Source organism: Oryzias melastigma, linkage group LG11 (genome assembly GCF_002922805.2).
Source record: "Oryzias melastigma strain HK-1 linkage group LG11, ASM292280v2, whole genome shotgun sequence".
NCBI classification, from domain to species: Eukaryota; Metazoa; Chordata; class Actinopteri; order Beloniformes; family Adrianichthyidae; genus Oryzias; species Oryzias melastigma.
The window spans coordinates 12,326,626-12,347,940 of record NC_050522.1 but is presented as its reverse complement, the minus strand read 5'-3'; the positions used below and the strand labels follow the sequence as shown (position 1 = coordinate 12,347,940).

Sequence of the window (21,315 nt, the reverse complement as noted above, 5' to 3'; positions counted from 1 at the left end):
CTGAAATGTTTCATAATAAAATATAAAAGGAGGAAGTCCTGTGAAAAAGCATTACCCTTTTTAGGGTTTAGTATACAAAAAAGTCTAAAACCACAAATAAGTTCCAATTTTTTAAGAGATAAAATATCACTCAAGATAAAACAAAAAGCAGTTATTTGATTATCTTAATAATTGAAGTGACAATATGCAAAATGTTTAAATTATCAGAAGGGGGCACATACTTTTTCACAGATATTTTCAGTTCAGTTAGTAGGGAGGGACAAAATCTCACATACACTATAATACTTGCATACAGAGGCACAAATAGCTCACAAAAAACCCACAACACACAAATTAGGACACAATTCAAGACAAAGCCCAAGAAGATCCACTGAAAAAACACTGTTGACAGGTTTTCCTGCTTCAAATGATTTCCACTGTTTGCTCTTAAGATGAACATTTTTCTGAGAATCTGACCTGACAAGCAGTGTTGGTGTTGTCGTGTGAGTAAAATGTAGTAGTTTGGAGCTGTTTTTCCCTCAACTCTGAAGTCATTTTCACTGAAAGCAGTGATAGTTCCCAAAGCGGCATCTTTGTTTCTACCCTAAATGCAATATAAACAGGTGTGCACCATGATCAGAGTATAAGCATGCAAGTTGGTGTAGAAACTCTTAAAAAAATACATATATACAAAAATGAATGTTAGTCGTAAATTATGTACAAAAAGATTTAAAGTTTGTACATAAGCATAGCTGTTAATGGTCCATTTCAGTGTTTTCTGAACCCTTTCCTGTCACATTTTGTTGATTCACTGAGCACTTAGTGTTTGAAGCTTTTCCTTCATGTCTTGAGCTCAATGGTGGAACCCGATAACAAGCTTTGACCTGAATCTGGTAAAAACCTTCCCCACCTCAGAAGCCTCATTGAAGCTGCCACCAAGAACAACAACCCAAAATGAAGGTCAAAGTGGTTCTGAACTGGCAAAGTTAAATCTTGGTTTCCTCTGGGAGGATCAAAGATCACACTCCTCAGCCTCCTCAGATAGGTCTAAGCTTGAAATGAGAGTCAGTGGATGAATCTCAGATTTAGGAGGAACTATGGGTTCTGTTTTGTTTCTGTAACATTGAACCTGCACTTTAACAAAATCCTAGAAGGATCTTAAGAATTTGGTTGCTGTTATTCATGACGTAGCAAGACATAACTTGCTACCTGACAGAAAGCTTTAGGAGCATTAGGATCCAGTCTCTATTTTTTGCAGATGACTTGGTTATCTTGCCTTCTTCAGTAATGACCATTTACACATGAAGGTGTGCTGGTTCTTCCATGGAAAGAGTTGGGAATTCCTAGGTGGTAATGATTCACACGTCTTTAAAATGACAAGATTCTTATTATCTCAAGAATTTTTGTAGCATCGGCACTAATGTGGAGTTTGTGTTGGATCATTGTCAACCTACTTTCATACCCTCGCCTATAGCCATGAGCTGTGGGTTGTTATCATGCAGCAAAATCCCAGAAACATTGGAAACAAACAAGCTCCTTCATAAATAAGCTAGGCTCTTCCTTATACTATGTTCACACTGGGCTCAGCAACATTCTGGTTCAAGTGACCACTTCCGATGACAAGTAAACGTGTATGTTACACCTACAACTCTCGAGTTCACACGCCGCTACTCAAGTTTGAAAGTCCGTTTTGGGCTCTTTGTACAAAATGTGTGGCCATTGAACGTGCATTGAAACCTAAACCAGGTCAAACTCTGACCAGTCATTGACTTGGATTTGGTAGTGACGTATGGGTAGAGTCCTATATCATTCCCAAAAGTACCAACCATTGGAAAATTTATCATGACGGAGAAATTAATAATTTCGGTATTTGCCCAGGCAGAATTATATGATGCCAAGTCTTTCATATATCGAAAAAGAGCTGCGAAAGAGAAAGATTTATGAGATTTGCGCTTCTTCAACATCCATCCATCTGCTTCCACTCATCCGGTACCGGGTTTCGGGGACACCAGTCTAAGCAAAGATCCTCCAGCTTCTCTGGGGGGGATCCTGAGATATTCCCAGGCCAGCTGAGAGATATAGTCTTTCCAGCGTGTCCTGGGTCTTCCCCGGGGCTTCCACCTATTGGGACATGCCCGGAACGCTTCCCCAAGGAGGCGTCCAGGAGGCATCCGGACCAGATGCCTGATCCACCCCAATTGGCTCCTCTCGATGTGGAGGAACAGCGGCTCTAGTCTGAGCTCTAAGGGTGACGGGGCTTCCCACCCTATCTCTAAGGGAGTGCCCAGCCACCCTCCGGAGGAAGCTCATTTTGGCTGCTTGTATTCGGGACCCCGTTCTTTTGGTCATGACCTAAAGCTTGTGATCACAGGTGAGTACTGGAATGAAGATTGACTGGTAAATTGAGAGCTTTGCCATCTGGCTCAGCTCCCTCTACACGGTACAGAGACTGGATAACAGTAAACCTCACTCCAATCCGTCTGTCGATCTCATTCTCCGATCTTCCCTCACTCGTGAACAAAACCCCAAGGTGTCTAAACTTCTCCACATGAGGCAGAAGCACTCCATCCACTGAGAGAGGGCAAACTACCTTTCTCCAGTCAAGAACCGTGGCCTCTACTTCTACATTTTTACCAAATCTCTTCAAACTGTTGGTAGATGTGATAGTATCAATTAAGCGACAGTTCAATGTGAACCTGTGTTCAGTTCGTTCTTAAACGTGCGACATGTGCCCAGTGTGAATGTAGCTTTAGACATCAGGTGCTTTATTCCAAGCTCCTGGTTGTCTACATGCACGTTGAGTTTGTCTAGACTGCAAACATAAAAGACCTTCTGGGTCCTTTAAGGACATTTCATAAATGTCCAACCAGGAGGAAGCCTGATGGCAAACCCTAGAAATGCAGAAGATATTAGCAGTCGTAGCTAGTCTGGGAGAACCTCTGTGTCCACATAAAGGAGATGGAAGATGTCAGACAGCTGGAAGTCTAGGAAAAATGACCCCCTAAACAAAAATTGAGATTAAAAACAACAAAAAATTCTCCCTTTTCCTCTAAACCTTGACCTGAGAGTTTTGTTTAAAGACATATGCAGGAAAAGAAAGACGGAACAATCGGCCATTTCGGAGGTATCTTGTATCTGATAAGGTGGATGTGCAGCTGCAAACAGAAGCCAAAACCTTCACAAACAGCAGAACAAGACAGTGAACACAAGCAGAGAGGAGCGCCCGATAAACTTCACGTCACTACTGTCCACAAACACATAAAAACATCAATTCTCCAATAAAGCAACACATCTTAAAAACCCGCCTGCAACCATAAAGCACACATCAAGTGTTGAGTCAAGTTAAATAAATATTCTTCTAGTGTAGCAAAAGTACATAAATAAATAAGTTTGTAATGGGAAGTGAGGGTAAAGAACATCTCTTAAACAGTTACTGACACAACCCAATATGCAAAATATAATTTTTGTCACACACTTGTACACCACACACATACTGGACGATGCTTGCAACAAATAATTCAGTCACAACTAACTTTTCAGACATAGTGCCACAGGTTTAGTTTTGTCTTGACCTCATAAAGACAAGAATACACTGAGCCCTCAGAACTCATTTAAACTTTACCCCTGTTCACATTTTATATAAATACATTAAAATGTCATTATGGCGGAATGTTTGGATTTTATTTCTAAGAATCAAATCTGGTTCAAGAGGCTGTTTCTAATCTGTGCTACGACTCTGATCCATACTCTCAGGTTTAATAAATTGCTCTGTCTTTCTAAGATGGGAATCATTCGTTGAGTTTTAGACAGAAAATTGAGACTTTGCTGGTGAATATCTTAAATAAATGTGATGGAAAATGAAATTAAGAATATGACACTAATGATACATGCCATACAAGGGCTAATTAAAGGCCTTCACCTCAATTTTAATATTGTAACAGTAATACCTGCAGAAAAAATGAGGGAAATGGCGGATTCATTAATGGGAATAAAAACGTTCTGCTGGTAGATTATAATTTTGAGTCAGTAGATGGAGCTAAAACTAGAGTTTCTGTGTTTTTGGCACCTTTTGGAGAACATCTTTGAATCATTCTTGCAGAAATTTTGCTGAGTTTAACCCCTATATTGTGTTCAGATTTAAAATGACCAATTTTCTCAATTGAAAACAGGTCAATTTTGGTGTAACCCTTCCGCTCTCCTTAGTTTGTTTACATTAAGAGTGGGGACATCTGGACCCCCCAAGACAGTGCGCTGAACTTTTATTTTTCTTTGATTCTTGAGTTTCACTAATGTCCATGACAGACATAAAATCCTGTCCACCTTTGTCATGGAAGGAATCACATGTCAATATGTGGTTGGAGTCAACTGGACCCCAAAGAGAGCGGAAGGGTTAAAAGCAACATCATTCCGATTATTTTTTTAATCACCAATCAAGTTTATGGTAGGTCTATCCTATTTTTTTAATAAACCAACTCTTCTCTGTCACAACAAAAATCACAAAAGCTTGGTTTGAAATTAAAAATAGAGAACTCAGGATGTCTTATGCCCATGCATTAAATTGCCCATTTCCCTGACTTCTCATTTTTCCCATCATGAAAGGAAAAAAATCTATAATTCTCTCAAAATAAAACACACATTTAAAGTATTTCTTTGCACACAACTCTCCCACAATATTAACATCTTCCCTTCACTTGCCTCTGCCCTTTATGGCTGAAGATTTCACAATAATTGCACGTTATAGTTATATACGACTATGAACATTGCTGATTTTGCATGAAGCGCTTCTACAACACTCTGATTACCAAAGAGCATATTGAGTGAATGAAGCTGCATGTTCTCCCTCTTCACGTCAAACAAGTGTTCACTTTTTATATAGACCTCTGAGAAACTCTTTATAACTATGTGTTTTATTTAATAAAAACTATATTTCTAATATTACGTCTAAAATTAAACCTTTACACGAGTCGAGAGACTTTGGTTCTTCCTTTAGCAGTCTGCAACTCCCAATAAATATGTGCCTCTTGTAACAGAATGATAAAATAGACATTAAAAACTATTAAAATCAAGTTATTACATAAAAAATTATTTTATGGTATTAGGAATAAATTTAAATGTGAGTTATAAGTACTGCATTTTATGATTAATTTAATAAACTAGTGCTAACTTTTATTTGGCAAGAAACTACGGTAATAGATTTGAGTTTTACTGCACTGCGGTGTCTACATACTCACAGAGCTGTGAAAAAGTTTTTGCCCCTCTACATATTTGTTATCTAATGATTTAGCTCACCAAATGTATGTTTGCTAACAAGGAAATACATTTTTCAGACATGTGTAGGGAGGTAGTGTCATGGTTGGAGACAAGTCGCTTTCCCCCTTAAATGAATGAAATCCTCTTTAGGTGGAAGGAGGAGGCAAATACGTTTTGACAACTCTGTGAAATGGAATTAGGGTGTTAAAAAGTGGGTCACATTCCTCCTCATCGCCCTGCCTGTTTACCTCGGAGCAGATTTCGGAAAAGATGTGGCGCCCACACCTGTTTGTTAAAGCTTCTGTGACCTCCACACGCCCTTTACAGTGAATATTTCAGCTGCTCTTCGTGTTGATTTCTGCCACTGGACATGTGTGTCATCCAAATGCAGCATATATTTGTACTGGCTGTCGTCTAAACCAGCTATACTCCCTGGAATATCAAAGTGGAATCAAAGAGGGAAGTGTGAGAAGGGTTTAAACACTATCTTAAGGGTTCCAGAGTTGAAGTGAGTCTCTGATTCTTCTTTCGTTTCAAACCTTCCTTACAATCAGAACTACACTTGCTTCGCAAGCTCTTCGGCAGTACTGGGTTTGTCAGCGAGGGGCGTGGTCTCAGTCGCTGCAGGTGGGGCTGCTTCTGGAGCTGCTTTTGGAGCTGCTTCCGGAGCTGCTTTTGGAGCTGCTTCTTTTACCTCCACCAGCGGGACTTTCTCCTTCTCCTTCTCGGGTGAGCCTGGGAGCGCCACGGCGGCACTCGCCGCAGCAGGAGCAGCTTCGGTAGGTGTGGCGGCAGGAGGAGGAGCGCCGCTGAAGACCCGGGAGATCTCCTCAAAGGTTCTTCCTTTTGTCTCTGGGACTTTGATGAAGGTGAAGATGAAAAAGATGATAAGGAAGGCAGTGAAGATGAGGAAGACCCAAGGCCCACACCACTCCTGAAGAAGGAAGGGTCAGAACAAGAGACTGTGAGTCAAAAAAAAAGGGAGATGAGACCTGAGTTGTGTCTAAACTAATAGCTGCTTTCTTTACCACAAGTTTGGGGAAGCTCATTCCAACAATAAAATTTGCGGTCCAGTTGCAGCATCCAGCAACAGCCATGGCTGCAGGGCGGGGCCCCTGGGAGAACAGCTCAGCCACAATGAACCACGGGATGGGACCGGGGCCCAGCTCAAACATAGCCACGAACGACATGACGGCAATGATGGCCACGTAGCTCATCACCGGGGTGTCCTTCTGCTCAGTAAAAAAGAGACGCATGAGACAGAGGTGGTAGGAGATGTTATCTGCAGGCGTTGAAGTAAACTCACCAACAGCAGGGAGATGGTCATGACCAGAGCGCTGACAGCCATGCCACCCAACCCCAGCAGGTGGAGAGTCCGCCGCCCCGCCTTCTCCACCAGGAAGAGCTGGAGGGGAAAGAGCAGGAGAGAGGGATGAGTGGTCAGAAATACATTTTAAGAAGAAGGAATGGGTAACCAAACCTTAAATCTACTTTTTTGGCTGTTTATCTCTATAAAAGTGCTGTCTGTTGGTCATTGCCAAATTTTTGATAAATCAAAATTAACTTGTTTAATTCTTGAAAATATGGTCAAAACTGTCTGTGTGCTTCCCCTACAGGTTAGACTGTGGCATTACATTTAATTTTTGTGATTGGTCAGGCCGTGTGAGTCCCCTGTCATTTCAGAAGTCTCATGTCATGATCTGCAGCTCCAGTAGGTGGAGTTAGCCTCCAACTTCCCTGTTTTAAAGGGTAAACCACAGCCGAAATTCGAAATTCAGAGGTTTGGGGCTGGGGAACAGGACTGTTATCATTACTGGAGCTGCAGATCATGATGCGAGACCTCTAAAATGAGGTGGGACTTAAATGGTTTGACCAATCACGAAATTCAATAGTGATACCTCGATTCAGCCTGTAGGGGGCAGCACACAGATGTTTTTTGACTATATTTTCAAGAATAAACAAATTTACCAATATTTTAATTTGTCAAAAATTTGGCTATGACGAATAGACAGCATTTTTAAAGCCCAGTTTATAGAGGTCAACAGCAAAAAAAGTTGATTTATGGTTTGGTTTGGTTTCCCTTTAAGGAGAGTCACTCACAGAGACGACGGTGAAGATGGTGTTGACGATACCGGCTCCAATGGTGGCGTAAATGGGCTGCTTCACCCCTGCTGAGTCAAAAATCCCTGTAGAATAGTAAAAGACCTGGAAGATCCGAGAAGGAAAAAAAATATTTTTTTTGTTTTTAATAGATTTAGACATTTAAAAAAAAAATGATAATTTCACAGCAGGCCTTCTGTTACTGATGTATCTCTTTACATCAGTAAATGCAAATGCAGGTAATGAAGTCTACAAGGATAAAAAGGGCTAAAACGACACAAAATCCAATGTTTAATAGTGTTTATACTCATTAAATTTAAAGTTTTACTAACCAACTTTTTCTAATGTTGCAGGTTTTTTTAATTGAAAAATAGTCAATTTTTCTTTAACCAAACCATTTAAAAAAAATATAGACATAAATAAAACTTGCAAAAAAATCGCTAAACTACAACAAGAAGTTCATTTTTTTTACTGTTTTTATTTTTATAATTTAAATATATATATATATATATATGTATATATGCTTATTTACAGATATACACACATGGAACTAAAAAAATGGTTTTAACTGAGACTTAAATAAAAAAAAAAAATGTGCACACAAAAGTATTTTAGGCTCAAGTATGAGCAGAAAGTGCAGAACAGGACAAGGACGCGTCGTTCTACACTGCAGTAGGTGACAGACTCACAGCATTGATTCCTGAGAGCTGCTGGGAGAGCTGCAGCATGACGGCGATCAGGAGGGGCTGTCTGTAGCTCGCCGATCGGAAGAGTTCGGGAATGGTCACCTTCTTCTCCTGGGCCATCTTTGCACTCTCTTCCTTCATCTCCTGCAGGTCTTTGCTCACATCCTCCGAGCCGCGCAGACGAACCAGAACTGCCAACAAAATCCAGATTTTACAGGGTGATTGTTGTTAAAAAACAAAACTGATCTTTTGCTACACAGAATGAATGCCTTCGATTCCTATCATTACTTAGGCCACAGACGGTAAACATTTTTACTTGTGGGCAACAAAGGGTTATGACATTTGGGAATCCATCTCATAAGAGAAAAAAAAGTGTAAATTCTAGATGGAAACCTGCTTTAATTTTGATGGAAAATTATTCAAAACTGAACATTTTGGAATTTTTATTTAAAAATTTGTTGTCATTTTAGAGCTGATTGCACCACTGGGTGGATTTTTCTCTGGGAAAAGTGCAAACTTAAATAAATCCTGCCTTTATGTGGTGTTGGAATGATTGGAAGAATGACCATCCCACTCGAAAAACACACATTAGTGTTTAAAAAAAAACTACAAAATCTTCCAACACCACATAAAAGAAGAATGACATTTTGCACCTAAACAAAGATCCATGTATTTGTAGTGCACCATCTAGAGGCAGACACTTGAATTACAGGTCAAATAAAACAAAAAGGGTTACCAACTTAATTTTTTTCCAGTTTGGCAGGCCAGATTAAAATGCTTCATGGGCTGCATACGGCCCTTGTACTGTAATTTTCCCACTTCTGACTTTAGGATAGTACAAAGAAAGCCAACAAATTGCATGTATAATACGCTATGAGACGGAAACTGTACCTTTGCGCGCTTGCTCCTCTTGTTTGAGGTTGATCAGCAGGAAGCGAGGGCTTTCAGGACAGAAGGGCAGAAAGATGCACTGCAGCACAGCAGGAGCCACGGTGAGGGCCAGCAGCAGGGGCCACAGTTTATCTGAGCCCAGCAGAGCTTCCAAACCGAAGATCTGCACCCAAAAAGACAGAAGCAGAGCTTTGTGGATTTAAACCTTTATATTTGGGGTCAAAAATGACCCAATGAGGTCATTTATAACAATGTAATGCAATATACAATTTAACTTTAACTGCATTCTAGCTATTAGAACTCCTTCAAGCTGTTTCTGTTTATCATTGTTTGATGTAAAAAAGATTCAGTGCATTTAACTCTAAGTTTTTTACATAATAAATAATAGATTTCTTATCTATTCTACATCCTGATGAAGAGTTAGTTGTTCATTTTCTCGTAGAGTGAGGCCTTCTCTATATAGTTGTAAGCTCATTATCTGCTTGAAGAGACTGGAACATTTCTATGAGTTTTACCTTATATTTTTTGTCTTTATTTTAATAGATTATTGAAATCATTTTCTTTTTTTTGACAATCCCACCAGAAAACTGCCTGTTTTTTGCAGCTTTGTATCACTGTGTGCTACACTAATCTACACCGTGTGCTCATCTCAGTTACCTTCAGACTTGACAGAGCTGTTCTTACTCTCGTTTTTTTTTTTTTTTTGTGGATAAATAACCACCAAAGACTGTTTCACCCTCTCACGTTGTGATCTACTTTGAATTAATCAAAATTCACATTCACATAAAATCTACTTAAAAATCAAAATTTCCGTATATTTTTAAAAAGCTACCTTGCAAAAACTCTCAAAATATTCTACTTTTCTGGTTAGTTTCTGAGATCTTCAAGAATGTTTTAAAAGCAGAGTCAAGTAGAAATTAAAAAACCCAGAATTTCTGATTGAATTTGATTTTTACGGAGCCCCTAAAGGGACATTAAAGTCCTCACCAGATAGCAACTAGTGTGCAGCAGTTAGTAACTAGAAAAAAAACGACTATTTTAACTTCAATTTTTAGAAAACAAACATTTTAACTTCAATTTTTTGAAAGTGTTTTTCAGTTTCTATCTCGTGCCCACCAGATAGAAACCAGAGAAACCTTTTTTTTACTTCAATTTTTAGACATTTTGTTTTGATTTTTTTTTTTACTTCGATGTCCCTTTAGGGGATCTGTAGATTTTTGCTCATTTGTTGTGTTGCATCAGTACCATCACACCATCAAGAGCGTGATGGTACTTGTTGCTTCTCTTGTGGTTTGAGATGAGTTGATGCGTCATCAGTGGATTTGTGGCTGGACCTTTTGGATCTCAGGACAGTACGATTTTTGAGTCTGAGGAGTTAAAGTCTAAAAAAAAGTTTATGTAAAAATGAAAGTGCTGCTGACCTGAGCGATTAGGATTCCCACAACCACCCCCAGCTGGTGAAGAGTGCCGAAGGCGCCGCGGAGGGGCGTGGGTGACACCTCGCCCACGTACATGGGGGTCAGACCGGTAAAAAAACCACAAAACAAGCCGATAACCAAGCGACCAGCGATCACCATCTCATAGGATGAGCAGATGGTGGAGAAACCCATAAGGAGACCGCCAATCACAGCCAGAGAGTTCACAATAAACATGGAGCGACGCCTGAGGAGGAGAGGAAGAACGGCGTTAGCTGAGTCACTAAAGGATCGTTGTTTGTCAGTTTGAGAAGAAGGCTTAATGCGAATATCTAAACACTTAGGAAAAAAGAAAGGTCACTTTTTTCTACAAAGTTTCAGATATTTAGAGTATCGTTTTGGCTTTTTTATAACTTATGATGGCATTTCTTAGCCCATTGAGGTGATAGAAAGACGCTGTAGCATCCGTCTGATGTGTCTCAATAATATTTAGTATTTATATGTGCACTTATTAATGCTTTCAGTCTCCTACGATTACATTTTTCGATGCCATTAAGCTTCAACAATTTCTTTAAACTATAATCTCGAGCTCCTAATCTATCCTACATTTTCATTAGCCTTTATAACATTTGAGAAAGTACTTTTTAAATTTATTTTATTGCTCTTGAGTATTATTCTGCAGCAAGAGCTGCATTACAACCCAACTGGAAATGGTTGGTTTTGATGGTTAAGAAAACATCCTGCACTTTCTTCAGCTAATTTAACACTATGCACATAAAGTAATGAAGTTTCAACAGGAAGCTCTAAAGCCACAACCACCCGCGGGCGGAAGGGGCTTGGGCCCCTGTCACATGCATTCTCCAGGCTGTCAATTTCATTTCATTCGACCTTTCTGCCCTCTTCTGTTCGGCTCACCAATGTCAGTTTCTTTTACTTTAAATCTCATCACTGCCTGTCCCTCCTTCACCTCAGCATTCTGCCCTTTGAGAGCATCATCAGTTCAGAGTTTGACCTCTGAATTATCTTCACATAAAGGCTGTGCACCTGATGCAGAGGACACAAGCTGTGTTCCACAGTCTGATCTCCACAAGACTCCATTTATCACAGTACTTCCTATTGTTAATTGTTCATATTTGTTAGCATTTTTTTTAAATAAAGTTTATTATACTTTGGATTTCCAGCAGAAATGAAATATTAATTAAAATGGAAAAACAGTTAATATTTTCAATACAATTCAAGCTTTAATAAATAAATACAAATTAAGTACAGGAACTTTAAAAAAATATATTGTTACATTAAATATATAAGGCCCAAGGTGCCTAAACTGACACATAAAATGTAAATAAAAAACTTGATTTCCTTATTTGGGGTGAAATGAGTTGATACTTATATTGTACAGTTTTTTAAATTACAGTGTAAAATATTGCTAATACGTTTTGTGACTTTTAGTGGTCTCTTACAAAGCATTGCAGCAGTCATGGTAAGAACAGAAAAATCCTTTAGTTGCATTTTCTCTACATGAACAAACCCATGAATCAATTCAAGGGCAACAATAGCAGAAATGAATTGAAGAAGATGCTTTGCAGCTCCCGCGTGCAGGAACAACACAAGCTTACCTGCCAAAGCGGTTTGCCAGGACGCCCACACTGAAGGAGCCCACCATGCCCCCCACGCTGAAGATGGCCACAGCGATACTCCAGACAATAGTGCACACTCCTGGACTGATGGACTCGCCGTAACGTTCCACCCAGGTGTTGTTGAAGAAGGACCGCAATTTCTGCAAAGCAAAAAGACAGATGTTTAATTGATTCAAGAATATGTAAAAAAAAGGTATTACCAAATAATCTGAGTTTAATAATAATACAATTTAATTTTATTAATGAAATTAAAACATAAATTTGATAATTTCTCCAGAAATATTTGGGTTTAAAGGAAGAGTGACCTGTTCCGGAGCATTGATGACTCCTGTGTTGTATCCAAACTGCAGGGAGCCAATGACAGCGGTGCCCATGGAGAACAGGAGGTAACCTGTCACCTGCTTTCCCTGAGGGCAGACAGAGAGGATGGACGGAGCAGAAATGAGACGACCAACAGAGGCAGACTCCATGGAGGTGAAATCTGAGCAGAGGGGAGCTTTTTGCTGCACTGCAGAAAACAGACGGCGGTGATTAACTCAAGCCTTGATGGCAGCAAGTCACTTGTGCACACATGAAATCCAAACAACACATTAGTCACTAAAATGGGAAGAAGTTGCTGTAGCACTAAAGCAACAGGCTTCATCGTGTTTTGTTTTAAATGACAAACAAATCTCTGTTAGTGATTATTTCCTGGAAATAAGTGAATAGATGCACAAATAATTGAATTGTAAAGCGGTCAACCTCTGCCTGCAGCAGAGTCTGACTCCGTCGGCTCAGAACGTATCATAACAGCCTCGCCCAAGCTTCCAGATCTCATTAACACTTAGTGATGTCCTAGTCAGAGGCTGCTCCTTCCACATTTACCAATGTTTTGCTTAAAAAATAAAACAATTTCCTGAAAAATGTAAAAATCATTTGAATAGACCTGCTTTCATCACACCTGTTCACACACAATCTAAGGGTTAAATACTGTTTGTTGTAAAGGCCTCATGTTAAGTGTCTCCTATTTGACTGAAAGTCAGATCATAAAAATCTCTTAAGTGGAGGTTAAACTCACACTGATTGATTCGCCTCTTAAAGATAACGCTAGACCACAACAAACTGTTTTTTTTTTTTGTCTCTGCTCATTCTGTAACTGAACACGCGCTGCTGAAAGAGCACAGCAGAAGATGAGACAGCAGAAAAAAAACCCAAAAACCAGAGGTGAGAGCTCATAAAAAAAGGAAATCAATAGAATTAAAATGACCAAATACTAAATGAGCACACAAAAGCACAGGTAGAGTTAATTATGATATTTATAAAAAGTTCAATTAAAAGCTTTAATAGATTAATATTCATCTGTTGATAAAACTGGTTTAGAGAAAGATCATTTTTAATATTTATTTTACAACAAAACAGCATAGTTAGAAATATCAAAAGAACACTACTTTTATTTTTTTTTTTTACAAATACATGTATGTTGATAGATTTGCAGTACTGTGGAAATTAGTAAGATACATTTAAATATTAAACTACTGTTGTTATATTTGAAAGTTCTTCTCATAGTTCTGAGGAAAAACAGTCTTTTGTACAAGAATGATTTATTGGTATTTTTTCCTGTTCTTTGGGGCTAAAGTTCTATATTTTCCTTAAAAAATGTTTGGATGAATTTACGTTTTTCAGTGATTGGTCTTTTTTTTACTATAAATACTTTTCCTCTTTGTCTGTTTTGCTAAAATATTCTGCAAAATGCCACGCAGACTTAAATAAATGCAAAGATGTCAGTTCATACGTCAAAAAGCAAAACTGGTTTGATTTGTTGGTCTTATTATTTAGCTCCATTAATTAATAAAATAAACTAGCAGCTCTAGCATATTGAGGGATTTATAAACACAATAAAAAAGCTGATTAATACATTTAAATAAAATCAAGAGCTACAAGCTTTAATATTCTCTATTAGCAAACATTTGCCAAACTAATTCTCCAAAAGGGCCCACACGCAGCCAAAACTTCCCTCTATTTAATGAAGTGAAGCTCCCAATGCTGAAAAAAGTCAAATGTGGTTCCGTTGACACATCATGTGATGCTTTTCCCCTCCGGCTCACCTTCTTTCACTCCCTCTGCTGTGTTTGCTTTTTCGTCATGTGACAGTGACTCAGTGCAATATTGCAGCATCACCCAGGTACAGATTTTTGTTGAACAGATGCAATTTATTTAAATATCTTTAAAGAAAATATGTATGTTATAAGCTTTTATCTTTACTTTTAATCTTTTTATCTCCGCCGTTTCCTTTTCTGTTATGATTTGAATATAAACATGAAAGCATTTCATTTCATTAAATATAGTCATTATTTGTCGTTTATACATGTTTTGATTTTCTATTTTTACATTTTTGTTATTTTTACTTTATTGCACTCATGTTATTTAAAGGCCTTTGTGTTTCCGTAAAAATAAAGTTTGATTGATCAAAAAAGCTTTGAAATCACAGCCAAAATCAATGACTGTCTGAGAATAAACACAAATAGATTAAGCAATTCGATGCTGAACTTTCTGTCAATCATCTCATCCTAAACTAAACATTTAAAAAGGTTTCTTTGTTTTCAGCTGTTTTACCCTGTTTTTATCATTTTTGTTTTCTTTGTCTGGTGTTGTTTCAATAAAAAAAACAACTAAAATAACCACGTCTCAACCTGCTGCCTGTTGCAGCACGCCGAAGGAATGATGTTGCCATGGCAACTGATGGCCCTATCTGAAAAAGCTGATTGTGTGTGGCCTGCTGCAGCTGTCCGTGTCAGGAACGCACAGCTTAAGGCTAAAATCAAACGGCTCATTTCAATACATTACTCTAATTTTTCCCTCGATTCAGATTGTTTTTTCGTTTGCGTGTTAGCATCCATTTCTTCTCTCTTCCCTGGTGTCCATGACAACACTCTAGAATCTTCTTGACATGGTCTGAACGTGAGTACATGACAACAACGTATACATTTGACCCACATTTGCTCGGACTGACTCGGCTCTGAGGGGAGAAAGAATCAATCAGACGTTTCGTCTGCAGCTCTACGTGCCGAGCGGCTTTCTGGGATGAATTTACCACAGAGTCACAGGCGAGGGAGGTAAACGGAAATGAGAATGTCTGGGGAGGGAGGGGCGGGTCCTTCAGGGACACACAATAATGTGGAAGAAATGCTTGAGTTGCTAACATGTGGAGAACCTCAACCATGCTGAGCTCAGGTTTATTAATACAGTATTTAACATATTTGATAACAATTTAGATGAGGTGATGCAAAACACTCAACATAATGTTGACAAAGAAAGTTAATACATTTATTAAGCTTATAAGCAGTTTATGAATATGTCCTTGTAAACAATAGTCTCACTTTAGATGTTTATAATTTACACAAAGTATGTTAATAAATCTTATTTGCTTTATTGTACTAATAAATCTCTTGCTAACACCCTATAAACACGCCGATAATGTTTGTTAATATGTAAATGAATCATATTTTATACCCCCATATTAATTTATGTTATTATTAAAATTTTGACCAATTTTTTCTTAGCCTCATTTTTTCTCCTTTGGTATTTTCCAAAAGGTATGAAGTTATGTTTTGGGAACTTTTTACTCAAATTTTTTAAAAATTCAAGATTACTTTGGCGTTTTCAGAAAACACTCAAGAAAATATACAGTAGTTAGCAGGATATGAGCAGGTCTGATCAAAACATTAAAGAAGCCCCTCTCCAATCATCTTTTGACAAATTTAAAAAGTGTAACAATCTTTTAATTATGATTATAGCCTACCATTTTTAGCCAAAAAAATAAATAAATAAAAATAATAAAAAAAGCGAGGAATATTGGAGCTATATCCAACATGGAACTTGTGTCCCGCCCACTGTATTTTTTATGTCACAAATAAACTTTTTTTTTAAACTGATTTTGTTTTAATGTTTTGATGATTAATAATGAAATATTAAAACATGTAATTATAAGTTGATTTTCTAAATTTTTGTCATGCCATAAAAATATGCTAAAAACACGATTTTTAATATGCAAAATTTTGTTGTTTGATTTAAAAAACGTATCATGGACTGCCAAATTACTAAATCCAAAAATAGATTAGGGTTTTATTCAGTTATTAGTGCACAGCTACACAACAGCTCGGGAGAACGCGCAATTATTACAAACACTTTTTAAATCATTGCTTAATGCTAAAGATTTTCTGAAAGAAATCATCCAGTCACAGACCATGACACTACCACCACCTTAATTGAATAAGTTTTATACCCATTTTAGTAAATGTGATCTCAAATGTTTTGTTAAATATTTTTGAAAAGGTTGATGATAATTCATATCGTGATCTCGGTCCCTCACATGATGCAGAGCCGTGACTCACAGTGACATTATGGCACACACGCGTGTTGATGCAGCCCACGCAGCTCAGACACTGACTGCCTTCACCAACACGCTTTAAACATCCAAACATTTCCAAAGATGAAGATGCAAAAGCTGTTAACCGGATTATTTCTCGATTCTTCCAAATGTGGGTCACCGTAAAGGACGGTGAAAGACTTGCCTGCCCCTCCATCTTCTGCACGGTGACCGCACGAGCACGAGCTTAAATGGTCGGAGACGAGGCGTGGAGGATGCGCGCTCGTGAGGGATCTTCAGGTGGAGGGATGGAGACTTTGCAGGACCCGCCCGCCCGAGCTGACAGCTGCAAAAAAAGGACCTCTTTTAGTCGCTGTCCATGGTCCCTTTTGGGGGAAAATGACCCATCAGTCACGCGGAGAACATCTGGACGGATTCAGACGGACGCAGCTCGATCTGTGGGAGGACACTCACCTGTCGTGACCTGGAACCCTTCACGAGTCTCCCACCTAGCTCCTGCGAGGATGAGAGCACGTAGCTACGTCTGTACTTGTTCACATCCCTTTTCGTCAGCCAATCAGACGGGGACGCTGGGATGGAGCCCCGCCCCCACGATCAAACGTGCGCCAGCTCGTGGCCCCTGCCTCCTATAGGCTCCCATCCTTTATGCGGTTAGTTGGTCACATTTGACATGGGACGGGCGCATGCGCACCGAGGATGGAGGACACTTCCCATGATTCCTGTCGTTGACGACCTTGACAGAAACCGCTGGGTGATGCTGATGCTGCAGATGATGACGCAACGTTACAAGAGTCACGAGATGGATTTACGTGATGACACCTTTCATCAAATCCAAGTTTTAAAGAGATATCTGACTAAATTCAAGCAAATAACGCTGACACTAAATATAAAACGTAGTAAAAGTTTATGCATCAGAGAACCAAACTGTATTCCAGAGTCAAAAAAACGCCAAACAATAAACAACATCACACATCAACAACATGAAAATACATTTATTTTTTGTTCTTTCGTGATAGATATTTGTCTGAAGACAACAAAATCATGCATCTTTTTCCTTTATTAATATCTCTTAAACTGTAATTGGATTCAGAAACTTCAAGATGTGCAGAAGAAAACCTAAGAAGTAATCCAAGTCCCATCTTTATAAGATCTATAAGAAAATAGACAGTATTACTACACATAAATAAAAAAAATGTAGATTTGATGTGTGCTTTAGTAAAAGTTGAAGAGGAGCAACATTATTTTACATATTTTTTTAGGCACCTTAATCCCGGTAGATTTGGATTTTTTACATTTGCCCCAAGATTGATTATTTGTATTAATAATAAGTATTTGCTCAACAACTAAAGTTCAGCTCAATACTTTTTTATATATCCTTTGTTGACAATGACAGCAGTCAAATGTTTTCTGTGAGTCTTTTTTCACAAACTTTTGCTGGTATTTTGGTCCATTCCTCCATGCAGATCTCCTCTAGAGCAGTCTTTTTTTTTTTTTTGCGGCTGTCGCTGAGCAACAGAAACTACAGGTCTGTGACAGACAGAAATCTTGCTTGCTTGTAGGCAACCAAATACTTATTTTTTTATTTACCATAATTTACAAATAAAATCTTTAAAAATCAGACAATGTGATTTTATGGATTTTTTTTTCTTATTTTGTCTCATAGTTGAGATACACCTATGATGAAAATTAAGGCATATTTTATCTTTTTAAATGGGAGAAGGTGCATAATTGGTGGCTGACTAAATACTTTCTTGCCTCACAGTAAAAGGGTAAAAAATTACGGGAAAATCTTTGTTTTGCCTGATTTTACCTTGCTGTGTCCACAAAAACTGAAGTTTAACTAGGAAATAATTTTTTTGTAACATTAAAGTGTATTGAAAAAAACCCTCCACTTTGCTTCTTTAGCATTTGGACTCATTCGTTTGAACAAAACTTAGATGAATTCTGTTTTCTGGGCATTAACATGGGTAGTTTAGTGTCCAGTCAGCAACAGAAAGAAGACATAGACAGCAACAGGGTTCACAGTAGATAGTTCATTTATTTAAGCTGCTTCTTCTGAGAGTTTTTCACATTGAGATGATGACAGGAGACGGGAAACGCTCGAACGGCTCAGATCTTCCCGGGAAAAGTTCCGGCCTCCAGCTGATCATCCCATTTCTGAACCTGTGTGACAAAACATGACGACAAAAGGAAAATCAGCTCACCCGTTCTGTTTACACTATTGTAGCAAAAATTAAGATAGTTATCTTATAAAAGCAGCTGTTTATGCATGGAATAAAGGGATTAAAACATGTTGTCTTTTGACGTTAACTCATCGATTTAAAGAGATAATTTAATAAAAAGTTTGACTATGTCCTTTTATCTTTCAACAATTCAAAGAAAAAAGATCAGAAATCTTTTTAAAGAATAGAAAAAAAAACGTTAAAAAAAAAAACGATTGTAATTAAATTGTTAAAATAATAAAGTTATTATTCATTAGAATGTGTGTTATTTTCTTTATTTTGGAGGGGTTTGGTCAAATGAAAAAAACATATTCAATCACATTTTTTTCTTCTGATTTTACTGTTTTTTTAATGCCAAAGTGAGTAATAGAAGTTGTGTCTGTGCAGCCGCTGCTCAGTGAGGCGTGCTGTTGGACAAGCGTGTGCAGGAACAGACCCAGGCGATGGGGCAGAGGCTCTTGTAGACTCGGTGGTACCACTCGCAGGGAGCCGGGTCCTTGTCTTTGGCCGTCAGAGCTTTGTTACATCGATGGTAATCTGAAGAGAAGATGAAAGAGGTTAAACAGAGAAAAGTCCAGAATTTTCATCAAATTACGTGACGGATCTTCGTGAAGGTAGCAGTTATATGCTGATAAATTTACACACATCATTCAATCGGATTTATTTAATCTACAGTGGTAGCATATTTTCCAGTTGAAACTATTGCTCTTTTTAAGGCCAAATGAACTGATTCTTCACTTCTGAAGGCGATGAGGTCATTTCTTCCACTATCAGAAACAAAATAAGTAAATATTTCCTTGCATGTATTGAAGAAGCAGGAAAATCTGCAGCCGTGGTTCTTCTGCAGAACCCAGAGGTCACTAATGCTGTGATAAATGTAAAATCAGATACAGGTTCTTAGGATGAAATTAAATACTATACATTTAGCCAATCACTCTGCAGTTGTAACAAATCAGTCAACCAGGCTAACCATGTCTTTAATGTCTTTTACATTTACACAAACAGCCAATTATTGATCAATATCTCTGCTTTTTCATATTTTGATAGGAAATGATCATTTCTGTGATATAAGGAATCTGCAGAGCAAAAATAATTGCTGCTATCTTTTCTTTTACCAGAACATCACTGCATGATTTAATTGTATTTAAAGACTCGTAAAAGGAGCTAAAGCATTAGACATCCACAGTCAAATGTCTCTAACGCAATTGCTAAAGTAGCTGCTTAATCCTAATCTGACATCTAGCATTATAAAAAAGTTTAATAATCTGGTTCAGAGCTAAAACATAAAATATATTCATTTTTTAATATTTTGCCGCCTTTGTATAACAGACGACAGAGTACATTGCATTGATATGTAATTCAAGTCCACGTCAAGGACCTTGGTGCCCCAAACATGCTGTGACCTTACAAAAATCATAGAAAAAACATGTTCCTATTGGACTTTGTTACTAAATAACATTAAGTTTGTTTACCTACATCAATTAATATTTGAATGAATTCTTGCTCTCATCTTTTTAAATTCATCTGTGTCATTTTTCTACTAGAACAACAACACAGTTTCAACGAACTAGATAACTTAGTCATTTCATTTGTGCTTAATAATCTGTAGAGGGTCAAGAACAGATCCTTGTGGTACACCACGTAGTTTATAAATTAGATTTAACATCTTTATGTGTCCAAACTGTTCGCTAACTTTTACTACAGCACTGAGACAACATGTCGAGCAGAACCGTGGAAACTCTGAAGGAAAACGTTGCTTTAAAATTCAGGATGAAGCACAAACTGTTTTCTTTGATCATTTGAAGAAGTAATTTCCACAGTGGATTCCAAATGTTTGAGTTAAAGGCTAAATAACCTGAAGAACACGGAAGTAAATCAAATACATTAGTGTGAATTTAATAAGTTGATGCAATTTGCTACACAGAATATCTAAAACAAAAGTAAAATTCCTAGTATTTGTGAGGAGTATGTTCCTAAATGCACCAGTCTAAATTGCTAAATAAAGTGATAATTGCTTAGCTGCTTGTATTACTTCAGCTTTAAGATGCAGTAATCTACACAAATATGAATAATCCTACAAACATCGGCTGCATCATGGATGCAGTTCATAACACTGCATTAGATTTAACACTGGTTATGTAACATGCATGACTGTGGGCTGGGAGATACATGGAGATATTTTTATAAGGAGTGACAGAACATGCTTTTTAACGGTTTATTGCTTTAAGCTTTTTATTTACTTATTTATTCATTTCAGTTTTATAAGAGTGAAGTGACCATCTTTATTACCCAGATAGTTCTGGTAACAGTTGCGGGTTTGGTTGGTGTTGGGAAAGCGAGCGTCAAACGGAGCGGTCCTGTAGTTCTTCAGCTTCTCCTCATGAGACATTTTTAGCTGCAGATCTGCAAAACATGAACATGCAGATAATTAATAAACATGCAGAACAATTTAATGATACAACGGAGGAAGGAGAGAGAGTAATATTTGGTATTACAATAATAATAATCAAAATAATAATGATAATAATGTCATATCTGTAAAAAAAAAAAATAGAAGATGGCTTGTGATTCATATATTCACTTACTTATTTTTAAAGGAAATTAGAGGAAAAGAACTAAACTAAAGAAAAAAAGCAAATATTTTAACAAGTACAATGAAAAAAATGTTAAAATCGAATATATATATGTAACTGTATCTCCTATTATCTAATATCAGATTAAAAATTTAAGTGAAAAAAAAAGAAAAAGAAACAGGGAATACATATTTTT

At 37.7% G+C, this 21,315-nt stretch overlaps 2 protein-coding genes across 2 annotated transcripts; both read right to left on the bottom strand.

Moving 5' to 3' along the window:
• Nucleotides 1-4,280: 4,280 nt before the first annotated feature.
• slc2a3a (solute carrier family 2 member 3a) lies at nt 4,281-17,052 on the bottom strand. Its single transcript, XM_024299153.2, has 11 exons — nt 16,778-17,052; nt 16,509-16,649; nt 12,264-12,365; nt 11,938-12,098; nt 10,328-10,568; nt 8,907-9,069; nt 8,019-8,206; nt 7,330-7,434; nt 6,536-6,634; nt 6,258-6,461; nt 4,281-6,163 (listed from the first exon to the last, which is right to left on the bottom strand). The coding sequence occupies exons 2-11, from the start codon at nt 16,518-16,520 to the stop codon at nt 5,786-5,788; spliced, it is 1,653 nt and encodes a 550-aa protein (XP_024154921.1). The 5' UTR covers nt 16,521-16,649; nt 16,778-17,052; the 3' UTR covers nt 4,281-5,785.
• Nucleotides 17,053-18,342: 1,290 nt separating this feature from the next.
• LOC112136581 (cytochrome c oxidase subunit 6B1) lies at nt 18,343-20,949 on the bottom strand (the record flags this gene model as incomplete). The annotated part of the gene is given in 3 exon segments (XM_024258366.1): nt 18,343-18,487; nt 18,983-19,083; nt 20,836-20,949. Coding segments are annotated over 3 exon segments (255 nt in total). The 3' UTR covers nt 18,343-18,433.
• Between the last annotated feature and the right edge of the window lie 366 nt (nt 20,950-21,315).

Excerpts from the sequence above, each read along its gene's own strand:
- slc2a3a (XM_024299153.2), bottom strand. Across the intron at positions 10,569-11,937 it reads CTGGCAAACCGCTTTGGCAG|GCGTCGCTCCATGTTTATTG; the intron begins GTAAGCTTGTGT and ends TCTCCTCCTCAG. Across the intron at positions 8,207-8,906 it reads AGAGGAGCAAGCGCGCAAAG|TTCTGGTTCGTCTGCGCGGC; the intron begins GTACAGTTTCCG and ends TTTTGTTGGCAG.